Source organism: Neopelma chrysocephalum, unplaced genomic scaffold (genome assembly GCF_003984885.1).
Source record: "Neopelma chrysocephalum unplaced genomic scaffold, ASM398488v2 Primary Assembly neopelma1_77, whole genome shotgun sequence".
Taxonomy (NCBI): domain Eukaryota; kingdom Metazoa; phylum Chordata; class Aves; order Passeriformes; family Pipridae; genus Neopelma; species Neopelma chrysocephalum.
The window spans coordinates 7,781,124-7,803,379 of NW_020897738.1; the positions used below are offsets into that span (position 1 = coordinate 7,781,124).

General features: G+C 46.7%; 1 protein-coding gene across 19 annotated transcripts in view; it reads left to right on the forward strand.

Moving 5' to 3' along the window:
- The window catches only part of FBRSL1 (fibrosin like 1), a 507,770-nt gene that overhangs the window by 463,969 nt on the left and 21,545 nt on the right, over positions 1-22,256 (forward strand). For all 19 annotated transcript variants that reach the window (XM_027689358.1, XM_027689364.1, XM_027689371.1 and 16 more), the window contains 2 exons: positions 17,087-17,483; positions 18,987-19,240. In XM_027689358.1, coding sequence (XP_027545159.1) covers positions 17,087-17,483; positions 18,987-19,240 — 651 coding nt within the window. The remainder of the gene's footprint in view (positions 1-17,086; positions 17,484-18,986; positions 19,241-22,256) is intronic.

A 22,256-nucleotide genomic window follows, 5' to 3' on the forward strand; every position in this document is an offset into this window, starting at 1 on the left:
TGTGCACACACCATCCTGCCAGCACGAGGAGGGGACTGAGGGCGGGGAGGAAAAGCCTGATTTCCCTTCCACCCTGTTCCTACCACCACCACCAATTCACAAGCCAACTATTAAATAATTAACGTACCCAGTGGGGCAGGAGGAATCAAAAGCTGTTGTGTTCCCAAGTTTCCTCTGGCTCTGAAAGGCACGGCTCGCTGTGTATTCTGGCACCTCAGAGCGGGTTTTCCTCCCTCCTTCGTCTCCCCCTTATTATCCCGTATGTGTGCTGGAGAGGGAAGTGGCGTTCCCAGCCCAGCGGGGGATGACTGTTATTTCAGACTAGCAACAGGGGAAAAGGAACAGCCTGTTGCCTGATTGATGTTTGTTTTTTGTGGACGGACACCAAAGGTTCATTAGAGATGGAAGGTTTGGGAGGAGGGGGGCGGCGGCGGGGGAGACGCTCACTCTTAAGGAACTATTGTGCCCCTGTGCACTAACCTGGGCCTGCACTTTCTTTGACTTCTGTGAATGTCTCAGCTGTACAGCCCTGGCCCTGGCGACTTTAGGAAAATATACACGGCACAGAGGTTCCAGTGAGAGCTCTGCGATGAGGGGGTCAGGGGAAAAGGAAAGGGAGGAGAGAACAATGCAATGGGTTTTGCTGTAATTAATTTCAAATGTGCTGCTCATCTGTTCTCCTCGGGTTTCAAAGGGAACAAGGGGAGCTTGCAGGGCGTTTCCTGCCACATCCACGTCTTTCCAGAGGTGGGCTTGGAAAGGCATCTTTCCCTCCCTCTGTGGGTTTGACCAGTCTGGCAGCGCTGAGGGCAGCACAAACCAATGCTGAAAATGATTCGCTGTCCGGAGGTGAGGGAGAGGAAGGAAGGGTGTGGAAGAGCTGCTCTTCATACCACATTGGGTAGATGAAGCTGGAGAGACTGAGGAGGTTGGTATTGGGTAATGCAGATTTCTCTGCAAAGAGTTAATAGAGCACATTTATTTAAATAACAAATGTTATTTGCTGCTGTTGTTGGTCCTTAAAAGCTTCCAGGTTATGGTGCAGGTGAACGGTGTGGTTAGAAAGCTTTTAAAGGTTTGGGTCAAATTCTCAATCTCTTGCTGACTTTGTGCCTTTGAGAAATCTCCCTTCCCATGGTTGTGTTGGGAACCAGTAAGTCAGTGTTAAACCTTTGGTATTATGGCATCTTGAGCAGGAACAGTTTCCTCTGATTGCAGTGTCTCAGATCTCCTCTGGTGGACTGTGCTGAGTGACACACAGAACAGGGGATTGCCATCTGCTGCAGGGCATTGGCCTTGTGTCCTTCGCCTTCAGGTCTCAGTATTGATGAAGTCACACAATTGCAGCAGTAAAGAGAAGTGAAATGGGCCTGTTAGATTATTGACTTTACTCCACTCAACAAGATACGCAGATGCTAATTTGATAGCCCTATGAATCTTAGCCAGAAAAATCAGTAAAACAGAAACCTAAACTACTCTAAATTACTGTTAGTGCTTTAACAGCTCTATTTTCAAATTGCTCTTTGCTTAGAAGCTTGCACTGAACCCTGAAGCTGGTGGATAATGACCTCTTGTTTGAACACGTGGCTACTTTACGATCCTTAGGTCTTAGAAAAACCAACCTCAATATCAGGTGGTGAATATTTCTGAAGTTTGGCCATAAAGAAAACATTTCTACAAGGTGATTGAAGAAAGTGTTATCTTTTCTGGTCAGAAACCAGCTCAGCACAGCCACAAGGAACTGAACACCCCGAAGGTACTTGAGGTGGGCGCTTGTTTGGGATACAGTTCTGTCCAGGACGCCAGTGCTGGTGTGTGACAAGTAGAGCGTGACCATCCAGTGATAAATGTTTCTGTGGTTCTTTGGAAGGGATGTAAATGCTGCAGTGCCGTTCCAGACTCTGTGAAGGTGTGTGCCAGGTTTTGCAGGCTTACAAACTAAACAGACTTTCTGGCGCTGCTGTGGGACTGGCTGCTGAGGAGCTGCTCAGTGGGAGCCTGTCACCAAACACACGTGCAGACAGGACCAGCTGCTGTGCATGGGCTGGGGTGGGCACATGGATCTTGCCGTGACTGCAGTGAGGGTTGTGAACATGCAAAATTGATATGGAGAACCAGAGAAATGGGGAGAAGCCCAGAGCTTCAACATGTGGCATATCTGTAGAAGACTGCAGGGATTTCAGACCGTTTTCTCTGTAAATTTCTTGTAGAGGAGAGGGAAATCGCATTTGGAGAATATTTGAGCCCACTGCCACCCCCTCTTTGTGGAGAGAAACCCGTATGAGAAAGGAGGAAGATCTGAGTTGAGTCCAGGTTTCATTTCCTGATCCTCCTCCATAGGAAGAAATATCCCTTCCTTTTAACTCTTGAACAAACAACTGCTTTGGCCACATCATAGCAAAGCATCCTTTAGATCACATCCAGATAAACCTGGATTCCAGCATTTGCTCTTGCTCATGGATGTTTCTGTACCTTGTACTTGCCAGTAAATACAGGAAAGGAGCAGTACCTGAGGTCTCTGCAGAAAGCACATCTATTCCTCCGCCTCCTTGGCTTGTAGCTGGATTGGAGACCATATCCTAATTCCCTGCACACAGGGAGCAGCCATAACAGCACTTTGGAACACAGCAGGGGTGCTTTGAATTCTCGCTCTCGAGTCTTGGCCAAGCCTTTCCAGCTTGTCACCTCTCCCCTCATCAGTTTTGACAATAAGGGGAGAAGAAAGGCGGATGGCACGGCTGGAGAGGGGAGGTGGGGAGGGAGCTGCTGTCCCGGGGCTGCACTTCTTTCCAGGAGAACTGCTGTATCCAGGCACCACACAGCAAGCCCAGCCTTTGCCAACCGTGCCCTGGGGGTCCTTCCCGAGTCAGACTTCTTTACCTGTCAAGTATAAGGCAAGAGATTAAGGTATATTGTTCATCTCTGTGTACTGTGATGTTTCTCTCCAAGGCAGCAGATCAGAAAGTTACTGTAGAGGAGAGTTTTGCTGAAGAATAAAAGCAAAGCCCCAAGGACAGTTTTGCAGGTCTGGCTTTTTGATCTAGCACAAAACTTTGTTCAAACAGTGGATGGTTTCTGTATGTGGGAAAGGATAGAGGCTTCTGCTGGTTTTGTAAAGCTGGATCTCAAAATCCAGGGCAGAAGGCAGGCTCAGCCCTTAGCCTGGCCCGTCGGGCTCTGGAACTGATACAGCATTCCTAAAATCCCCCGTAAAGCAGAGAGAGCCACCCCGTTCCTTGGCATCCCAGGAGGCTGTTCATCCTCCCTGTCCTGCAGCTCCCAGGCTGCAGTGCCAGGGGTGCCACAGAAGCAGCAGCTGTGCCTGCCATCCGAATGACTCCCGTGGGTGCTTAGTAAAACCGCGGGAATCAGACTTTTCTTCTCTTTTTATTAGTTACAAATGATTTTTCTCTCCTTTGAAGGATTCCTACCACCTGTTCCAGTCAGCCAGAGAGATTTGCTTTAGAAGCTCATCTTAAAAAGGGAGAAGGGAGGGCTGGGGTATTGCAGAAGCCTTGAACCACTGAGAGTTTGCCTTTGGAGATTCACAAGGGAAGAGCAGGAACAGGCAATGCTGTAGGGAGGTATTAAATGAGGCCCTTTTGTTTCTCTCCTTGTAGAGCATGAAAATGCCCAAGGCATGAATACTCTGTTCAGATTACTCATGAACATTTAAATGTCTGTTCTGGTAATTTATAAAATGAAGGGGAGGGAAATGCCTTACACAGGGAAGAAAAGGGAGACCTTTACCAGCATCCAGCACTGGTAACTGGGGAGTTGCTCTGTGCTGCTGTGGGAACAGGGAGAGAAGGTGGATTTATCTTGTGGATGCAGCAAAGCTTTAGTCCCCAGAGATGTGGTATGGCATAGGAGAGGCTGACTGCTCCCTCGGTGCCTTTTTCCTCCTTTCATGATGGGGAATATTCTTTTTTCCTTCCTGCCACTCTTGCTTGTGTTTGGTCTTGAAAGAGGCCAGGATTTTTCAGAAACGTGCAGCACCTAATGTGTGGGGAATCTGGCTTTGGTTTTAACAAATTAATGGGAAGAAACACTCATTCAGAGCAGGTCCTCTGAGCCTCGGGCAGGCTGAGAGCTCTGTGGGAACAGCCCAGCTCAGAGCAGCCTGCCTGCAAAACAAAGGAGTGGGAGAACTCTTCTCCCACAGAAGAGTAAAAACACAGCAACACCTCCTGTCTGCAAGAGTGTGTTCCATAATTGTCCGTGCTTCTCACCTCTCTATATAAAATAACGGGTACTCTGTCCTTCCTGGCCTAATTTCCCTTTGTGAACTGACCACAAGGTAGGCTGTGATAGCCCAGTCATTGCCATTAGCCGTGACCATAATCTGTAACAAAAACACTGTTGCTTGTGTTTTTCTTGTGATAATTATCCCACTGTGAGGTCCACAACCCCAGAATGGACCAGTGCTACTGTTTCCTGTCTTTTGGGAACAAGCACAAGCCTCTGTGGGATGAAGAGATGCTCTATTTGGATAGGTACCCAAGAAAACCTAAGTGGATATGGCCAGGAAAGTAAGCAGGCTGGGCAGAGGCATGAGGATGCCCTGGGGTGTTACAGACCCAGCAGGGCAGCCAGTCAAGTTCTCTCTCTTCCACTATGAAGTGTCCCAGTCCTGTGTCACTCTGGTGTGAGGACTCTCAGGCCTCCAGCTCCATCGGGGCTCCTTGTTTCAGTTGCATCAGGGGGGTGACCAGGGCTTACTATTTCCCTCCTTGTTACAGCAGACAATTAGTGAACAGACAAAATGCTGGATTAAGGATTAGCATCCTTAGTGCAAGCCAGGGAGGAGGAAGCTAAAATGGAGGCATGTTAGAAGCTGGTGCCCCTTCACTTTGTCTGTGGTTGTGGGCACGGATCTGTGTGGGTTTCCCACTACTGACAGTGCAAAGCAAATATAGGTCATTTCACTGTGAGGGTGAGGAATCAGGAGGATGGTGTGGTTTTTATTACTTTCAGATATTTAGGCTAGAGGCTCTCATGCTGTCAGAGCTGAATCAACTCTCAGCCAGTTTGCACGCAACATATGTGATAGATTTTGCAAATGAATATGTTAATGTGGGAGGAGGTGGTTCCCTGCAAGTAACCGCTGGCAGTTTGGAGTGGTGTCCTCAAAAACAAAACCATATTGTGTCCTCAAAACCAGTGGCACCAGAACTTGGATTCTGCCCCTTGAGAGATGAGGCGTTTTCATTTGTAATTGTTGGATTGATTAACCATTTGGGGTCCTTTAGAACAAATGCATTTCCCCTCCCTGCAAGGATCTAGGATGTCATCTCCAATTTAATATGAGTAAAGGTGCCTCAAGCCATTGCTGAGGGGCTGAGTTGAGGACCTGCATCGTTGCTGCCACTTCTCTGTGAGCCTCCTTGCTGCGGAAGCTATAAATTGCTTCTTACTGTGCTGAGATTTCCTATCAGTCACAAATACTTATTATTTCTGAGCCTTCCCTCATGCAGAGGGCAGCACTCCTCCAGCCTGTGGGATCTGGAGTTGATGGGGAGCAGGTGGCTTTGGGTAGACATACAAAGGCTCAATTCTGACATCACAGAGAACTGCTTGCAGGAAAATACAGATCTAATGAGTGAAAGATGTTGTCTGCTGTGCTAATGGGGAGTGAAAACTCTCAAGAATTAGCTTGGACCCCACTGTCCCCTCCTAATATGCAAGAATCTGGGATTACAGGAATTTGCCAAACCCGAGTTGCTTCTTAGTGCTGGATTTTGGCTTGTTTGTGTTTCTGCAGTTTGGAAAAACTGTGACATGGAGAGAACTTGAGGGAAAAACTTAGAGTGAATTCAGTGGAATTGTTGGTACACATGGCAAACATGTGAAAACAAGAATATGAATTATGCAGCAATTACTGTCTTGGAAAAGTACCTGCAGGCTAAGCCCAGATACTTCTCTCTTTCCTTTCACCCAATACTGAAATAAAAACGTGCAGCAGTTTCGTGTGAGGCCATTCCTGTGATTATCCTTACAGGAGTCTGAGCCTGTACTTGTTTGTTGCCCAAGACAGAGGTTAGTGCTGTGGCAGTGCCTGCCCAAACCCAGCTCAGAGGGTAACGTGGGGTTTGTGAGAGCTGTGGCTCTGCCTGGGGAGTGGGACAGGACAGAACCATGTGCTGCAGGGGCTCCCTGCAAACCCCTGGCACCAGGAAAGCCAAATACCTCAGTCAGCAGGGCAGTGAGGGCTGTCCTGAGTGACTGTCCCTCACTGCACTGAGGAGCCTCGTGCATGGCAGAGTCACAAGGGTCTTCCATGGCCGTGACAACCTGCAGCAGATTCCATGCAGCAACCTTGTGGAAATTGTTGTGCTTGTGCCTGATGCTCATTGCAGGGCCACTGCAGTGGGTGTAAAGGGGCTCCAAGGAGTCAGTGGGAGGAGGAGTGTAGAGCAAACATGTGAGTTTGCAAGTCCTGAGGTCCTGTTTAAGGCTTTTTGCTCATTCTGGCTGGCATCTCAGCAATCCATGCAGCCTTGCACTCTCCAGCCTTGAAAGACTTTTTTTCCACAGCCATAAACCCTCACACAAGAAGAGATTCAAGAGCACCTTTTCATTAATAAGGTGTGATTCCATTGCAGTGCACGACACAGTGTTCCTCTCTTAGGTCTTATTGGATGCCAGATCATACATTATCCTCCAGCCTATCCATCACTGAAGTATTTCCAAAATTTCTACTGCCCATTGAAGAATTCACACTTCATCAAAGGGGAAAGCTGGAAGGAGCTTTGCAGCTGCACTTCACACACTGAGATCATGCTGAAGGAGTTTGCCTTCTGCAGTGCAGTGAAGTGTTCTGTTCCTTATTGCATACCAAACCTCCCTTCCTGTTTAGAAGGAAAAACCAATCATCCCTCACATTTTTCTTTCCAAGCACCCTGCAAAGGCATCCTTCACATGCTGTTGTGTTCTCAAAACGTGGTTCCTGTGGAACCAGGTGGGACGGAAAAGATTTTTCTGAAGACGCAACGTCTTCCAGTGTGGGCAGTGGAAACAACATTGCAAAAAATCAAGGATTGAGAACTGAAGAAAAGCTCCTCTCTTGTAGCCCTTTAGTTATCAGTAGCTAATACGTGCAATTCACGTGCAACACACAGTCCAATTTTCTTGATCTTTACAGTGGGTGTGTTTAAAGGAAGAGTGAACTTTTTCAGTCTTTAAAAAAAAAGCAAAAGGCCATCTGTGACTTCCTGATGCTGTTTATGAACCTTTTTTGCCTGTGCTGTGCTGTCAGGAGCTGTATTTATTCATTGCTCACTCGGTGAATTAAAATGTTGAGGCAGCTCCTGACATCCTTCTTCCAGCTCATCCTTTTGGAGTGAATATTTGGTTGCCATAGGGACCAAATCCAAAGGGCACACACCATTCAAGTAAACGTTCCTTGATTAACAACTTGCAGCTTGTCCCTTAAATATTTTAATTATCCATGATGCAACTGGAAATGTTGTTAATGTATTCAGTCTGTTAATTTCAATATCTCAGTTTTTTCTTAAGACGCCATTCAAGAAGGTCTGGAGCTGGATTTTGACCATGCAAAGAGGTGTGAGATGGGAGAGCTTATTGCTCCTGAACTTTCAGGGAAATTCTTCCAGTTTCTCTTCATGTTGACCCTAGATTCTCAACCAAGTTAATGGAAAGAGGTGCTACTGCACAACTGCCAGCAAAATGGAGGCAATTTGGTAACAGCTAAACGTGTTGATTTACAGTAGTGATGTGCTGCTGCTAAATCCAGGGGAGGGATCTCCCTGGAAGGTGCCTCCTGGAGCCTGGGAATGCAGAGGGAGGGCAGTGGGAGACTGCAGGGTATGAGGAGCTGCTGGTTGGAAGGCAGTGGCCCCACTTGACAAGCACTCGATCTCAAGTGTTGTTTTCACAAATTATAAGTGTATTAGCACTAATGTGACAGCAGTTACTGAACTGTGAGGGCTGGACATAACAAATAAACGTGATGGGATTTTGCTTGTTTGTGCATGGTCAGTCCCTCCCCTCGGTGCCTGTTCATGTGACCCTGCAGCAGAACTTTCCATTCTCAGAACTCCAGGCATAACATCAGATGTGGACCTTAGTGAAGTTGCTGAGACCATTTCTAAACAGATCTGTTTTCCACCCTTTGGTGTCTTTGAGGTTTGGCTTCCCTGGGCCAGAAAAGCAGCTTTGGCACTTCACACACTGACGGCACACCTTGCATGCAGTGGGTCCTCTGCAGTCTGACAGCTAGTGAGGACCACTGCAGACTGAAATCCAGCAGAAATTATTGCTGCTGTCCTTGTTATCCCTAAAAATTTAAATGGCAGAATGTAGCACAGAGCCTCCTAAAGAATGTGCTGAAACAGTGGGTCTGGAAGGCACACAGCATGTGGAGAATGGGCAGGTTTTGTGGCTCTTTAGCAAAGATCTCCAGGTGAGTTTTCTTCTGTGGCATCTTCAGTCCTCCGTGCTCTGCAGCGTGTTCCCTGCACGTCCCTCCTGCTGGTCCTGTCGATGTTTTGTTGGCTCCCTGGGCTGCACAGCCAGCTTGATGCCACCGTGTTTCCATGAAAGAGGACCTGCCTCTAGCAGAACCTGCAGCAGCCTTTGGTTGAAACGCTCTTCACTCTTGCTGACATTTGCTGCAGTCTGTTGGCCTGTACCTGTCTGCCCCTTCACCTGCTCCTGTTCTTGCATCGCCTGATCTGGTGTCATTTTTCCCTGTGTGTGCTGAGCCTTATCCAAGGCTGTTCCAGCATATCCAACGTTGAGTGACAAGGGAAGCAGCAGTAATGTGACACCCGTGGTGGACAGGAGCCAGTGCCCTTGGGCTGAAGGGTAGGGTATGAACTCATCTTGATTAGCTCCGTGCTGTGGGTCCATCACCACTTAATTGGCTGCCAATAGCTCCCCTGACGAAGGGTGATGGATTGGGCTCGGGGGCCTGCTGGAAGGGGCCAGCCCATCAAAGCAAGGATGTGTGCAGGAAAACAGCTCTCACCTGGAAAGGACAGGGAGTTAAACGGCACTGGAGAGCCTGAGTGCGGATGGTTCCTCTTTTCCTTGGATGGTTCCTCTTTTCCTTGCGTCAGGACAAGCATCAGTTGTCTTCCAAGGCAGAGATGGGAATTTTTGTGACCCTGCATACGCTTGGCTGGTTAGGACAATCATCTCCTGTTCCCAGCAGAGATGATCTGGTGTTTCAGAATGTTCTTTCCTGCCTTTTTCTGGTTTTGGTTAGCAAAGTGTGCTTTCTCAGCCAGACGTTGACTTAACTTCTCCAGGCTGGACGATCTGAAAGGTCATTCGCGCTCCCCCGGAATACTCTCACTTTCTGATTTTACTTTAAATCATTCTTTGGGAGTTTGGAGTTCTCTGATGTCATTTAAAAAAAAAAATAAAGTCAAAACCTTCATAAGACTGTGCAGATGAAACAAAATTGTTGTCTTAGCCCACACAGGGTATTATGCAGCCTGGCAGATCCCTTCCTTGTAGCAATAAGAAAAGGATTTGGCATTTAACCTCTTGAAATTAAACCAGAGTGTGAACTTCAATAGTTCAATCTTATCAGGGCTTTGCTAGAATAACAAATTGTGAAAAAATGTAATCATGTCTCCAATGTGACCTTGGCAGATCTGCCTCTGTGATGTGAGAGAGATTAGGTAACTCTAAGCAGATGTCTGTTTATTTTGAAAATAATAGTTATAAAATCTTTCTTTTCCCAGTTTGTTTGCACTGCCTGTGAAGGATATGACAGAGGGAATTGTGGTCTGCATGGAGCTCTCTGTAACAGGCTGCTCTATTATGCTGAGCAGTAATTGCTCTTGGAGGTTTGAGTTATTGATCTATTGTTGGGGGTTCAATTTCAGCGTAAAGACCTGTGTTCATGATTTAATTGGAGTGATTAATAACTCACTCGCAGGCTAGATGGGAATCAATAAGGATTTCAAACAGCAAAAGTAGTACATTTTCTCCTGTAATGTAGTAGCTGATGGTTTATTATTTGCCCTTGTTTGCCTAATTAAAATCATAAGATTCCTTGGTATGTAGCAGTTCTGTCTGTTTAAAAGCTTCCATCTGGAGCTGAGGATGTGTGCTTGCTTGCCTTCACCTTTGGAGGGGTATCTTTTTAAATAGCTTATTTACTGTATTGTGTGTCTGTCACTCCCATGAGGGGCACAATGTGCCATCACACGTAAAAAAAACAGAACCAAACAAGACAAACACACCTTTAGGAACTACAAGAAGCTTTAGCAATGTCTTCTGACCAGGGAAATAGAGTGGCTCCTACGTCACTGGTTTGTGGGCACTCAGCATCTGCTGAGGAGCAGCACTGAGGAGATCCAACCCATTTGATCCACCCTTATAGCCCTGGATTAAAAAGCCTGTATGAAACTTTCAATCTCATTACAGCCCCAGCATCCACAGTAGGTGCTTTAGCTGCAAATCCAGTTTCAGCTTTGCACTGAGACGTTGCCAGAAGCAGCATTGCTGGGGAAATGCAGTGTGACTTACTTTGGGGGGATTTGAGTGGTGATCCTTCCTCTTTGTGCTGTGGCCCCAATCCTTGTGTTTGGCACCCATTTTCATTCAGCTCCTGCAGCCCTGGTGTGTCATCGTGCCTGCTTACAGCTAACGTGCCTCGATAGAGCATGGAAAGCTCCCAAATCTCCAGGAATAAAACATCCCATTAAAGAACCATAAAGCAGCAAATCAGCATCAAGTCCGTGGGTCCTGATGCTGTTTCAGTTTCTGGGGGAGGGGGTGAAACCTTTCTGTGCTCCAAGCTTTCACAACAAAGGCTCTTATCTCTGGAGCTGGCCAAGGAAAACATTTAGCATAGTGGGTCTGAATCTTCTTTTTGATTTGGAGAGTCCAGTAAGCTTTCTGGTGGATGTGCAGATTCCTGTGTGTCAATTTAATCCTAATGATGGTAGACCTTTTCTTTTCGATTGACATTCACATCCTGGTATGTGTGTGAGCCACAATCTGAAAACACTGATCTGGATGGAGGTGTTTTGATTTTAAATAAATGTTTCTGTAGGAAATCTTTCCTACTGGTCCTGAAAGAACCAAAGTAATTGTGAATTTAAGTTTTTGATGGGGAGAAAAACTGTAACTAGAGGTGGTCTGGGCATCCTGGCTGCATCAGCGTCACTGGGGTGGTGGTGAGGGATAGATGCAGAGGGATAAGTCATGTCCATGTGGGTGTGAGAGGAGCTCTCTCTGCTCAGGAGTGCTCCTAACATGAAAGTCGTGGAGCATGTCAACCCTTCACTCCCGGGAGCTGCTGGTTCTGTTAAAAATTTGAGCTGCTTTCCGTGTCGTGACGTTATGAAAATGACTTGATGATATTTCACTTTTAAACTCGGGCTCTTCGGAAGGGAGGCTGGGGGAAGACACCCTTGGAAGTTAATTCTGAGGACCAAGCTGACAGCTTTTTGCCACTGCTGCTTTATTCTGGGTTGAAAAGCTGAAGGCTTGTTACAGCCCCAGCATACAGCAATCTAGCAGGTTAAATGACTTGGGCAACACAGTTTATTAAAACTGGCAAGTGCTCGCTCCAGTTCTCTTCCTGATAGTCAGGGCTGTCTGGGAGAGTAATTGATAGTGGCAGCTGTTGGGAGGGTGTTTCAGATTGCAGCAAAGCGATGGGACTTGACAGACAGCTCTGTACAAATGAACTGAGTGATAGGGGCCGAATCCAGAGCGGGCTGGGAAGGAGCTTCCCGCTGGAAGCCAAGGCAGCGCCGGGTCTCAGGGATGGGCTGGGGGAACAGTGCCAGGAACAAAGGCCAGCTCGGCAGTGCAGGCTCAGAGCCAGGTGTGAGGGTTTGTGCTCGAACTCAGCTTGCTTTCCTCTGTGAGAAAACATTGTCATTATTTGTGGAGAGCCCACCAGCAGCCTGTGGTGTTCAGAGGAGCCCACGTCACAGGAGAACGTTGTGTAGTTCTTCTGTCACAACAGCAACTTGGCCTTTGCTTCTCAATGCTAAAAATCATTCACTTTACACACCGTGGACCCTTCCAGACAGTAGTTAGATGTGCAAGTCCCAGGTCTTTATTTCTTATCTTGAGCTGATTTGTGTTAAAATAGGTGGAGGAACTCTGTGCCCCATATGTTGGGTGCTTCTGTATTGTGGCTCTGCTTGCCTTGCCTTCACAAACCAGCCTAATCATTTAATGTCTTAAGTAGTGCTACCCTCCTAAAATGCAATGAAAAAGCCATCTATATAAAAGCAAAAGCCAGCTAGGGATAAAGAATTAGCACTTAAATATTGATTTTCACTTGTAAGCACTCTAGCAGTGTCAGTGTTATCGCTGCCAATGCAATCTTGTGCTTATGTTGTGTTGCATATCCACAATACATTATGCAGCAGTCTTAAAATTCAATATAAAATAAAATAAAACACTAAATGTTTACTGATGTTCACTGAATACACTCCTTTAGTTACTTCTTTGGTTTGACCTACTGCTGTAAAGTCATGCTTTTCTTTACTAGCTCCCCTTGCTGATGCTTCCAAACTCTTCTCTGGGACTCATCAACATGCTCTGAAATACTCAGCTTCTTGCCACATATAATTCCTGTGGTGATGCTCTTTGCAGCGTTTCTTGCTGGAATTGTAATGTGGAGCAGGGTTCATCATAGCCAGCCTGGCCTGTGTCTGTTTTTAGGGATGTGTATGGGGTGGATGGATGGGCTGCAGATGGTGCTTGTTGTGTTTCTTGGGAAATTGCCATTGGTAAAGATGTCATTGATGGATGTAGGAGAGGAATTTCTTTCTCACATCACCCCATCACCCTTGCTGTTTGAATGCAGCGAGGGAGGCTGCAGGGAGACTGCAGAAAGCCGTCTGAATGACTCCACTTTTCTTTTTTTCAAGAGACAAAGGAAAGGCGTGCAAGCAAGATTAGATTATTTCCAATCACATTGTACGTGTGTTGACAGTCTCCTTTCAGCAGCAACCAGCAGCTTGCAAAGAGCAAGAGGCAGGGCTGGAACTGCTGTTGCCCTAAGTACTGTTTGTATAACACAGCAACTGCTTATTGGAGTTCTCAAAGCAGCCTTTACATGTTTAATCCCTTGCACTTGAGCTACTCTTAATCAGCTTGAAAGCAAATTCCTGTAACAGAAAGGTTTAATTTGTGTCTGGGACTTTCTGTATTGTGTTTAGCCTGCAATGCCATGTAGTTACACACTGGCAGGCATGTCACCCTGTGCAGCCCTGGGGATGGGCAGTGCACGGCTGTTCCAGTCGCAGATTCTGAATTCAGGCAAGTTTCACATGGGATATTGGCTGATGGTCTTTCAGGTTCAGATAACTCCTTCTGAAACCCTCTTTATACAGCAATTTAAACCGTAGTTGACTTTAGGGTTTCCCTTAAACTTCACCTCTGATTTCCGCAGATTTACACCAGCAGTAGCTAAAGCTCTCTGTGCTTTTAAAGATGGTAAAGTGTTCATCTTTGCCAGCCTAAGTTGGAATTGGATGTAGCCCAAGACATAGGAAAGTTAACATTTTGCAGTGCTCCAAATGAACAAATTAGTTGATCGAGGAGGCAAGAATTACTAATCCTGGGTTGTTGTTACTTTTCTTATTAGAGCAGTTTCAGCCCTCCCTCCCCTGTCTCTCGCACTCAGTCATCATTCATCCCCGAGATCAAGACATGTTTCACTGTCTACTCATTTAAGAAAACCTCTCAATGGAAGAAGTCCAAAGTGTTTGGTTAGAAAATAAACAAAAGTTGGCATGCTGAAAAGGGGTAGCGCTCTGCACGGTGGAGAATGGCAGATGTGATCCAGCCTTCCCCTAGCATGGCTGAAACATGAATCATTGCAAATGTCAGATTTCCTGTGAAGGGACAAGCTGAACTGACATGCGTTCAGGTTTAATTAAGGTTGAATTATTGGAGCTGACTGTCAAATTGGCTCAGCCTGTTATCATTAAGCATGAAAATTACTCTAGGACTTGGTAAAAATAAACACATTTTTGCCTCTAGAACGCTGTGGCGTGGTCGGGTGGGCCTGTGTTTTTGTTGGGGTAGTTGTGCTCAGCTCCATGGGTCCATCTGCTCAGAAGGGCTGGATGAGGAGCCCAAGAACAGAAATTTCTGGAAGGATCTCAATTGAACCTGATCCACCTTGCACAAAAGCGAATATTTGGTTGCTTTCCTTGGGACATCTCCATGTGTGAGCAGCACTCAGCCTGGTCACAGCTTGGGCACACAAGAGTGTAGTTTCTTAGGAGGGATATTCAAGCATCCTGTGGAGAAACTGCAGAGTTTGAGACCCTGATCAGAATGGGCAACATCTCTCGTTAAAATCATTAACTTTCTGAGGGGTTCCAGGCAAGGTGGCTCAGAGACTTCCATGTGTGCATGGCAGCCATCAGAAAGAGAAATGGCAAGTCACCAAAACACGGGGCTTTGCCCATTCCTGGGTGGTGGCTGAGAAGGTTTGGGGATTCCACTGGCTCAAATGTTTCTCCACCCTTGCCCATGAATTCCCACCATGTCTTTCCCTTCTCGGTGCTCCTGCTTTTGTGCAGCAGAAGGAGAGAAGATACTCACGCTCGTGCCTGTGGCTTTTCTGGGGAAGGGGAAAAACAAGCATGTGGATATTTTCATTGTTGTCTTGAATGAAACACAAAAACATCGCAGTCCTGCAGCCTGAGAGATGGGAGTTGGCAGCAGAAATTAGTCATGTACCCCTAGAACTAACAAACACAACCAGGCTGGCTGGTCAGTTCAGTCAGCAAGGGAGCCTGAGCTTTTGCTTTGAGAAAATTGCAAATGAGAACTAATGCTGAAACCACAGGGAATCGATAGTTGTACATAAAACTGGTCAAACAGCTGCTTTTAATGTGGGACTTCATTGATTTGTTTTGGATCTAATTGACTTTTTACTCAACTAACTTTTGTGGTGCCAGTGTGTTTTGAATATACACCATTAGTCTGCATTGCCCATAATTACCCAATATGAAGTTTAACTCTGTAGGAGGAGGCCTGTTGGGTAGAAAGAGCTGATGGGCTCTGAGGAAACCTCTGCTCAGGAATGAAACCCAGTTGCTTTTAATGGGTAACTCCTGAAAAACAGTGGGATCTACAGCTGGGAATATGCTTCCTCCAAAATGCAGTGTGGGGAGCCCTGGCTTGACTAGGCAATGACAATTTTTCAGTTGTTGGTAATAAAATCTGAGGAACATTTACGAACATAGGTGGCATTATAAAAAATAATGGTGCACAAGAGCGATGAGAATTTGATTTTAGAAATAAATTCTAAGTAGCATTGGAACCAAGTCTAGTTACATCTCACAACCAGGGTACCTGTGATTTGTTGAAAAACAAATTCACTGAAATGAGAGTTAGCCTTATATTTATTGTAGAGAATAATGTAGGACCTCCAGACATTGTGTCAAACCTGTAAAGATGTATAAGGTGCTGTAAAGTACAGGGTTGATAGTACTTCTTGCCAGCCAAAACACTGGTGTTTGGAAAGGCTTCTTTTCCTGTTATTTTGTGGGTTTGAGGCCACAAGACCTCAGACATTTTCAACTGATAAATGTGGTTCATATGTTTCCATTCGTCTTCTCATGTTCTGAATTTATACATATGTAGTGATGACTTGATTGATTGAGGGCTGAAGGAAGTGGTGCTATGGTGAGAGTGCAAGCAGAGCCAGAAGCAGTGTGGGAAGCTGCCTTTTATCTCAGGGAAGGAGATGCCATCACCACGTGGGCACTTTGGGTGCAGAACATGAGCTGGTGTGCTGCAGGCTCTGATTCATCGCTGTCCTCCTCTCACTGCCACCAGCACGAGGGTGCTCAGGTCCTCAGAGCAGCACTGAGGGCTCTGGCCTTGCCTGGGCTGGTTCACAAACGCCTGGTCAGAGCATCTGCACGGCCAGAATTAGCTCGTGGTGTGCGTTGTGTGTTATTTCCACCTCCTACACCAGGAACTGGCTCGGTCCTTTGATGAGATGGGAAAGTTTCAAAGGTGGAATTTGTTTGTGAGGGTGTTGGGAGCATGTTAATTGAGAGGAGGTAGCATCTCTCGCGTGTCTGCGAGCCAGCAGAATGCAAACAGCCCCCAGCACGTTTTGGTGGGTCACAAAAACACGTATCCTGAAACTCAGAAGAGCTGTGTGTGCAGGGTGGGACGTGTGCATGTGAAACACATCCACAGCATCAGTTCTTGTAACCCTTGAAGAGCTTTTCTTGGATACACAGATTAGGTCAAAAAGGGAGTTACAGTGGGAGTGGAATTGCTTTCATGTTGGTCTTTTCAGTTGTCTTTGACCTTTTGGATACTGCTTGATCTGAAATATCTCTCCTTTCCTCCCTTTTCCCTTTCCAGCCTTTTAACCCTCTGGGCTGCTTTGTTTAGCTTAATTATGAAAAATGGCAGTATTTGGCATCAGAGAAGGAGTAATTCCATATGGAATTCCCACTGTGCATTTTGCAAGGTCACAGTATTCCTGATGTTTTGGCATGCCATGCTTACAGTGTGCACTACTTGGGATGAGCAGGACTACACTTGGGGGCTCACTGAACTTCCCACACAGACATCCCAGATAGTCCCCTCCCTAGAAAGCAGGTGGGGTATCACTAATGATTAGTGCTTGGATCAGTTGAGCTGGAGCTGAGCCTAAATGCAGTGTGGGTTACCCTGACAGATCTTTGAGAAAGAGAAATGTCATAATGGTCAGGCTTGTGTCCATGAGTTCATTATCAGCCTTAAAACTTCCACAGAGCAGGAAATGCTGTAGCAGTAACTTGAGACATGTTCACACTCCTGCTGTACCCAACCTTGGGACTCGGAAGGAGTCACAGAGCTGGATGTTCTCTGTAGTATGCATTCATTTAGTGACAGCTAAGTCTCTCACACACATGCTGAAAGTACTGTAGACTGGCCAGTCAAGGACAGCGGAAGGACAGACACAAACACACATCCATCTTGTGGCAGCAGCGCTCCCACGACGCTCCCACGAGCTCCAGCATGACTTGTTTTTTCCCAGGCACGTGTTCCACCAACCAGGGGAAGAAATGCAAACCTTTCATCGTGCGCTTTGTTCTCTTTCTCGTTGCTCCATCAGGTCCCACCTTGAATGACAAGCCAGAAGCGAAAGCAGCCAATGTCCCAAAGGTGTCTGGGCTAGAGCGGAGCCGGGAACTGAGCACCGACGTGCCCTTCGCCCTGCCCATCCCCAGCCCCCAGCCAGTAGCTGCCGTTGTGACTTCGACTTCCTCAGCGCCCACGTCAAGTGCCAGAGCAAGCCCGCTGTTGAAGAAGGAGCCAGTGATTTCAGCACCAGCACCACCAAGGCTCACGCCTCAGCCGCAGCCTCGGCCACAGTCACAACCTCAACCTCGGCCGCAGTCGCAGCCTCAGCTAATCCCTGACCTTCGGAGCCAACCTCCGAGCCACATCCCTCCGCCTCTCAACTACCAAGTGCATCACCAGGTGGCCCACAACGGACTCAACAATATCAGGTAGGGGAAGGGACGCCCGTGTCACCCTTGTGCTGCTGCTGGGCTCAAGCTTGTTTCATGTGGGGCAGGAATAGGTGAGACAAGCACTCATCTGGGTAAGATGGTCCATGTTTGGATGTTGGGCTTTGTGGGCTCGCTCCACAGGCTGGATTTTCCAGCAGTGGTGGATCAGTGCATTTGAAACACGTGATGAATGCTCCTGTTCTGGGAGAAAGGCATGTGTTCCTTTCAGTCCAGTTTCTAGAGGAATTTTGCACTGTCTTGGGAGAGCTGGCTAATTCTGTCCTTAGGAATTTAAGGTGGTTTCAGTTTGAGCAACACCCTTGTTTCATATTCAGAAGTACTTCCATTGAAGTACGTGTGTTCTTAGTTATCAGGTTTTTTGGTTCACCAGCATCAAAAGAGGGATACCTGTATTGGAGAAGGCTGTGTCCCTTCCAACAGGGCTCCCATGTGAGCTGGGAAATCTGCTTCCATCTGACATGTCCAGATCTAACAGGAGGCTTAGCTCTGCTGTTTAAATTGCCTCCATCCAGTAAGTGGGATGGGTGGAAATGGTATGGATAAAACATTTCTAGAGAAAAGAGTTCAGTCAGTCAACTGGAACCTGTATAGTCTTTTTGCTGGTACAGAAAACATGCCTTACCTCCCAAACAAGAGCTAAGCTTGTTTAAACAAGATGAGAAAACTGATTTAAAGCATAATATTTGGCTGCACAAAGGTCAGAATATGAATACAGAGAGCTGCCATTAATGTGTATTTCATAGTGTCCTGCATACTTAAGCTCTGTTGTGGTTTTACCCTGTAAATGCCACCACAGTATAAATGGTGAATAATATTTCAAACTATTCAAGATCTCTCGGAGGTTTAGATTGCAAAAAATAATCAGTGTTGTGGGAATTACACAACTATTAACTGCAGTGATAGTGTGTTTCAGCCCACAAAACTTAGATCATTAGAAGTGTAGTAATAATAATAGAAGAAGATGTAAAATGTGCATTATTATGAGAAAAACTATTAGCGTGGTGTGCTTTTACATGTTTGTGTGACTGCAGCTGCACAGCAGATACAGCGTGGTCCCACAGTCACTGGCACTGTGCAGCTCTGCACACCCAGAGCAACAGAAAAAGGGATCTGAATCGTTGCATCACATGATCTTAAGGGCATCCATGGCCACTGCAAGGTCATCAGAGGCTAAGGAAAGGTGCAAAATCCAGCTACCTCTGTGGCCATCATCAGCATCTCAAAGATAGCCACGAGGGCTGAAGCACCAGAGGAAACATCACTCCTGAGGGCCCAAGGCCCATCCTGCCCCATTGGAGAAGTTCATTAAGATTTGTTAACTGCCTTCATTGCCATTAAGACAAGCAAAGCATAGCTTAGGGAGATGGGTGTTCGTAGTTGTGCTGTTCCTGCCAGTGTATTCTTACAGTGTTTCAGTCTTGTATGGTAACATTCTCTGTCTCTCTCCCTTCTCTCCCTCCCATCTTTCTCTCCCTGCAGCCGGAGCAGCAGTGCTAGCAGTGCAACGAGCATCAGCCTCCCGAAACACCTTCCCCTGTCGCCCCAGATTCCTCCTCACCATTCCTCCGGCCCGGCTCTGCCCCTCTCCATCTCCAATCTTGCTACCTCGCACTTCTCTCTCAGATCGCAGGCCCAGCACCAGCACCATCCGGCCATGTTCGCCACCCCACCCACGCTGCCACCTCCACCAGCGTTACCCACCAACAGCCTCGTGATACCAGGGCACCCTGCGGGTAGGTTCCCTTCTTCTGCCAGGGCTGGTGTGCCGTGCATGCACTGGAGGGTGTGGAGAGATGGGCTGGCTGGTGGGCAGGTACAGCCCCGTGACACGGAGCCCTCCATGGGCAGCGAGCTCTGGGACTGGGGCAGCGCTCGTAGAACAGGTAGGGAACCTGCACGTGCTTCACCAGATGAGGGATTGTAGGCACAGCGCTGTAGCTCCCTGTAAGAAGTCTTCAGAACAAAAATTTTCAAAAAAAAAAAAAAAAAAGAGGTCCTTTTTAGGGTGTGAGTTGTGCAGTGTGGCATTCCAGTCATCAGGCGTTTTTTAGATTAACAAGGGACTGATGAGGAGTTTGCCATTCTCCCCTTCTCCTCTCTCCCCACTCTAATGAAAGCTGCTACTGTTGGAACTGATGTGAAAATACTGTTTCTAATTGTCCCAGACAGTTATTGTAACTGAACACTTGAATCTGACTGAATCCCCTGCTCTGATCCTTCAACCAGCAGCACATCCTGCTGGCAGAGCAGGATCCTCTGTCTGCAGCAGCACCAGTGCTCTGTGTCCATGGCTCCATGGCCCTTCTGTCCGAGTCAGGGGCAGCTCAGCTGACAAGCTCTGCTGTTCAACTCTCACAATCTTTGCGTCCTTTTAAAAAGTTTCCTTTGTTCACCCTGGCCCCCATTATATTGTCACTTCTGCCCTGAACACCCTGTTTATAGCTTATCCATTAGCCTACAGCTGTCCCTGGAAGAGACCCTGGCAGCTGGAGACTTCCCAGCAACTTTCACTTGCTGGGGCCTCCTTTTGATCTGGCATTTGACTCCACAACTAACTCAGCAGGGATTAAACAGGACAAGCATTTTGCAAAAAACGCACCCTGTGTTTCCTATGAAGTCAGTTAAAGGAATAAGGAAAGGGCAGATTTGCTGTGGAAAAATCTGATGGCCTTGCATCCCCTTTTTTTTTTTCTTCCAGTAGCTAAATAATGTCTCATTATTTATAACTGCTTCTTTAAGTGAAAGAAAAAACATGAATTGGTCCAAAGTGAGCTCTCAGAACGACGATAGCCAAAAGTGCTGTGGGTTCCTAGCCAGAGGCAGGACCACATAGGCCAAAGCTGGCGGCTTTCACGGGCCCTGGCACCATCTAGAATTTCAACCACATGGCTGGGAAGATGTTGGCAGCGCTGTGGGAGACCTATTCATTGCTTCCCCTGTTTAAGGCAAAGGACTACTGTGATGGAGACTTTGAAAGCATTGCAAAAGGAAATAGCAAAGCACTCACTAAAAGCATGATATTGCAGTCACTGAAAGCAAGTATGTTTTCACCATTAACTTCAGGAGGTGCAAGATCAAGTGACCTATTCACATTCAGCAGCTTGCCAGGAAACAGTAACAGTCTTGCTCCTACTAAAAGGATTTCTCCTGCAATTTAAATAGGAGAAGCCTAAGTTAGTGGAGGGAAAGGTCTGGGCGTCTAACCCTGCAGACAGTGAAATGCCTCTTGTCTGCACTATATGAAATGCCTGCAAAGTGGCACATCATAAAATCAATACAGAGTGCTGCAGAGCCAGGAGCTTCTGTTGTCATTCACATAAAAGTTTCTTAAAAGCAAACAATATTTCTGAGCAGCCCTGAAGAGCGAGACAGGAATGCGCTTCTGGTGGCGTTTCTTCCCTTTGAAACCTAAAGCTAATGCAAGTAACACAGGAGCAACCCTTGTGTGGGTTTCTGCCCTCTGCTCAAGGGCACCAAGGCTGCTCTGATGCAGGATACACGGAGGAAACAGTGGTCTGTGTCTCTTCTCTTCGGAATGTGAGGGCACCCTGAGCAGGGCTGACGTTTTGGGGCCATGCCCGCCTCACGTGCACACACAGAGCAGGGGTGTCTGGGCATCCAGAGGGCTGCTCAGGCTCTCTGCTCCTGGTTGTGTTGTTACATGACTGGACCTGATGGATGAGGCATCACTGGCAGATACAAGAACTCAGTTCTGACTGTGACATTGCTCGGAGCCCCGCACAGAGCCGGGTTATTCCTTGGCCATCCCATCCTTCCCGTGAAGCAGCCACTCCTCCGAGTGCCACACGGCTTCTCCAGACATCTCCAGGCCTTTCCTTTTGCTGACAGAGGCCAAAGCTGTGGTACGGGGCTATGGGCTGGAGCCAGCTGCAAATCTATCAGTCTGACTTCAAGTCTCTTAAAGAAATTGGATATCAGAGCACTTGGAACTGCCAACTCGCTTTTATCTCTCCCTCCAGAGAAGTGGATTATCTTGATGCTAACAGAAGGATTCAGTTTCTTTAAGTCACGCCAGATTTAAATGCGTAAACACACGCACACATGAAATCATACTCATATTCTCTGAAGAGGTTAGGTTTTTGGACCTAAGTGCTTTCAGCCTGTGGGGTTTTTTTCTTATTTGCTCAATCCAAGGAGAACCCATTATAGACTCTTTTGCTCCAGTGCCTTAGGCTCAGTATCACAAGTATATATACTTTCTGCTTTTGAATTATTATAATGATTGTAGCAGTACACAGTACCTACTCTTAGCAGTACATTTATTACTGAAAAGCAAATGACTTAGGCACCCAAAATTTGCTTTGAAATGTGACTTTCAATTGGATGTAGGCTTCTAAGTGGTAGTAGAGACCTTGAAGTTCCCCATCAGCCTGCTTGTTTCTAAAGATCTTAACCACATCACTTCAGAAAGTGATTGATTTAGACATTTCTAATGTTACTGTAGAAAATTGAACTTAAAGGAACCCCTGCAGAACATGAAATAAAACTTTAAAGTGCAGGTGTTCTTTTGCCCCTTTATATTCGGAACTGTAGTTTGAAAGGGGTGTTACACCGAAAGAAGTGGATTCATGTAAATTCAGAAACAAGTAGGTCAGTCAGGACTGGCTGTGTGTCATCCACAGCTTTGGGCACAGGTTGCTCCTTGCTTAGAAAATACATAACATTGAGTGCTGATCCCTGTTTGAAGTTCTTAGGCAAAGCCACAGATGGATTTAATTGATACCAGCA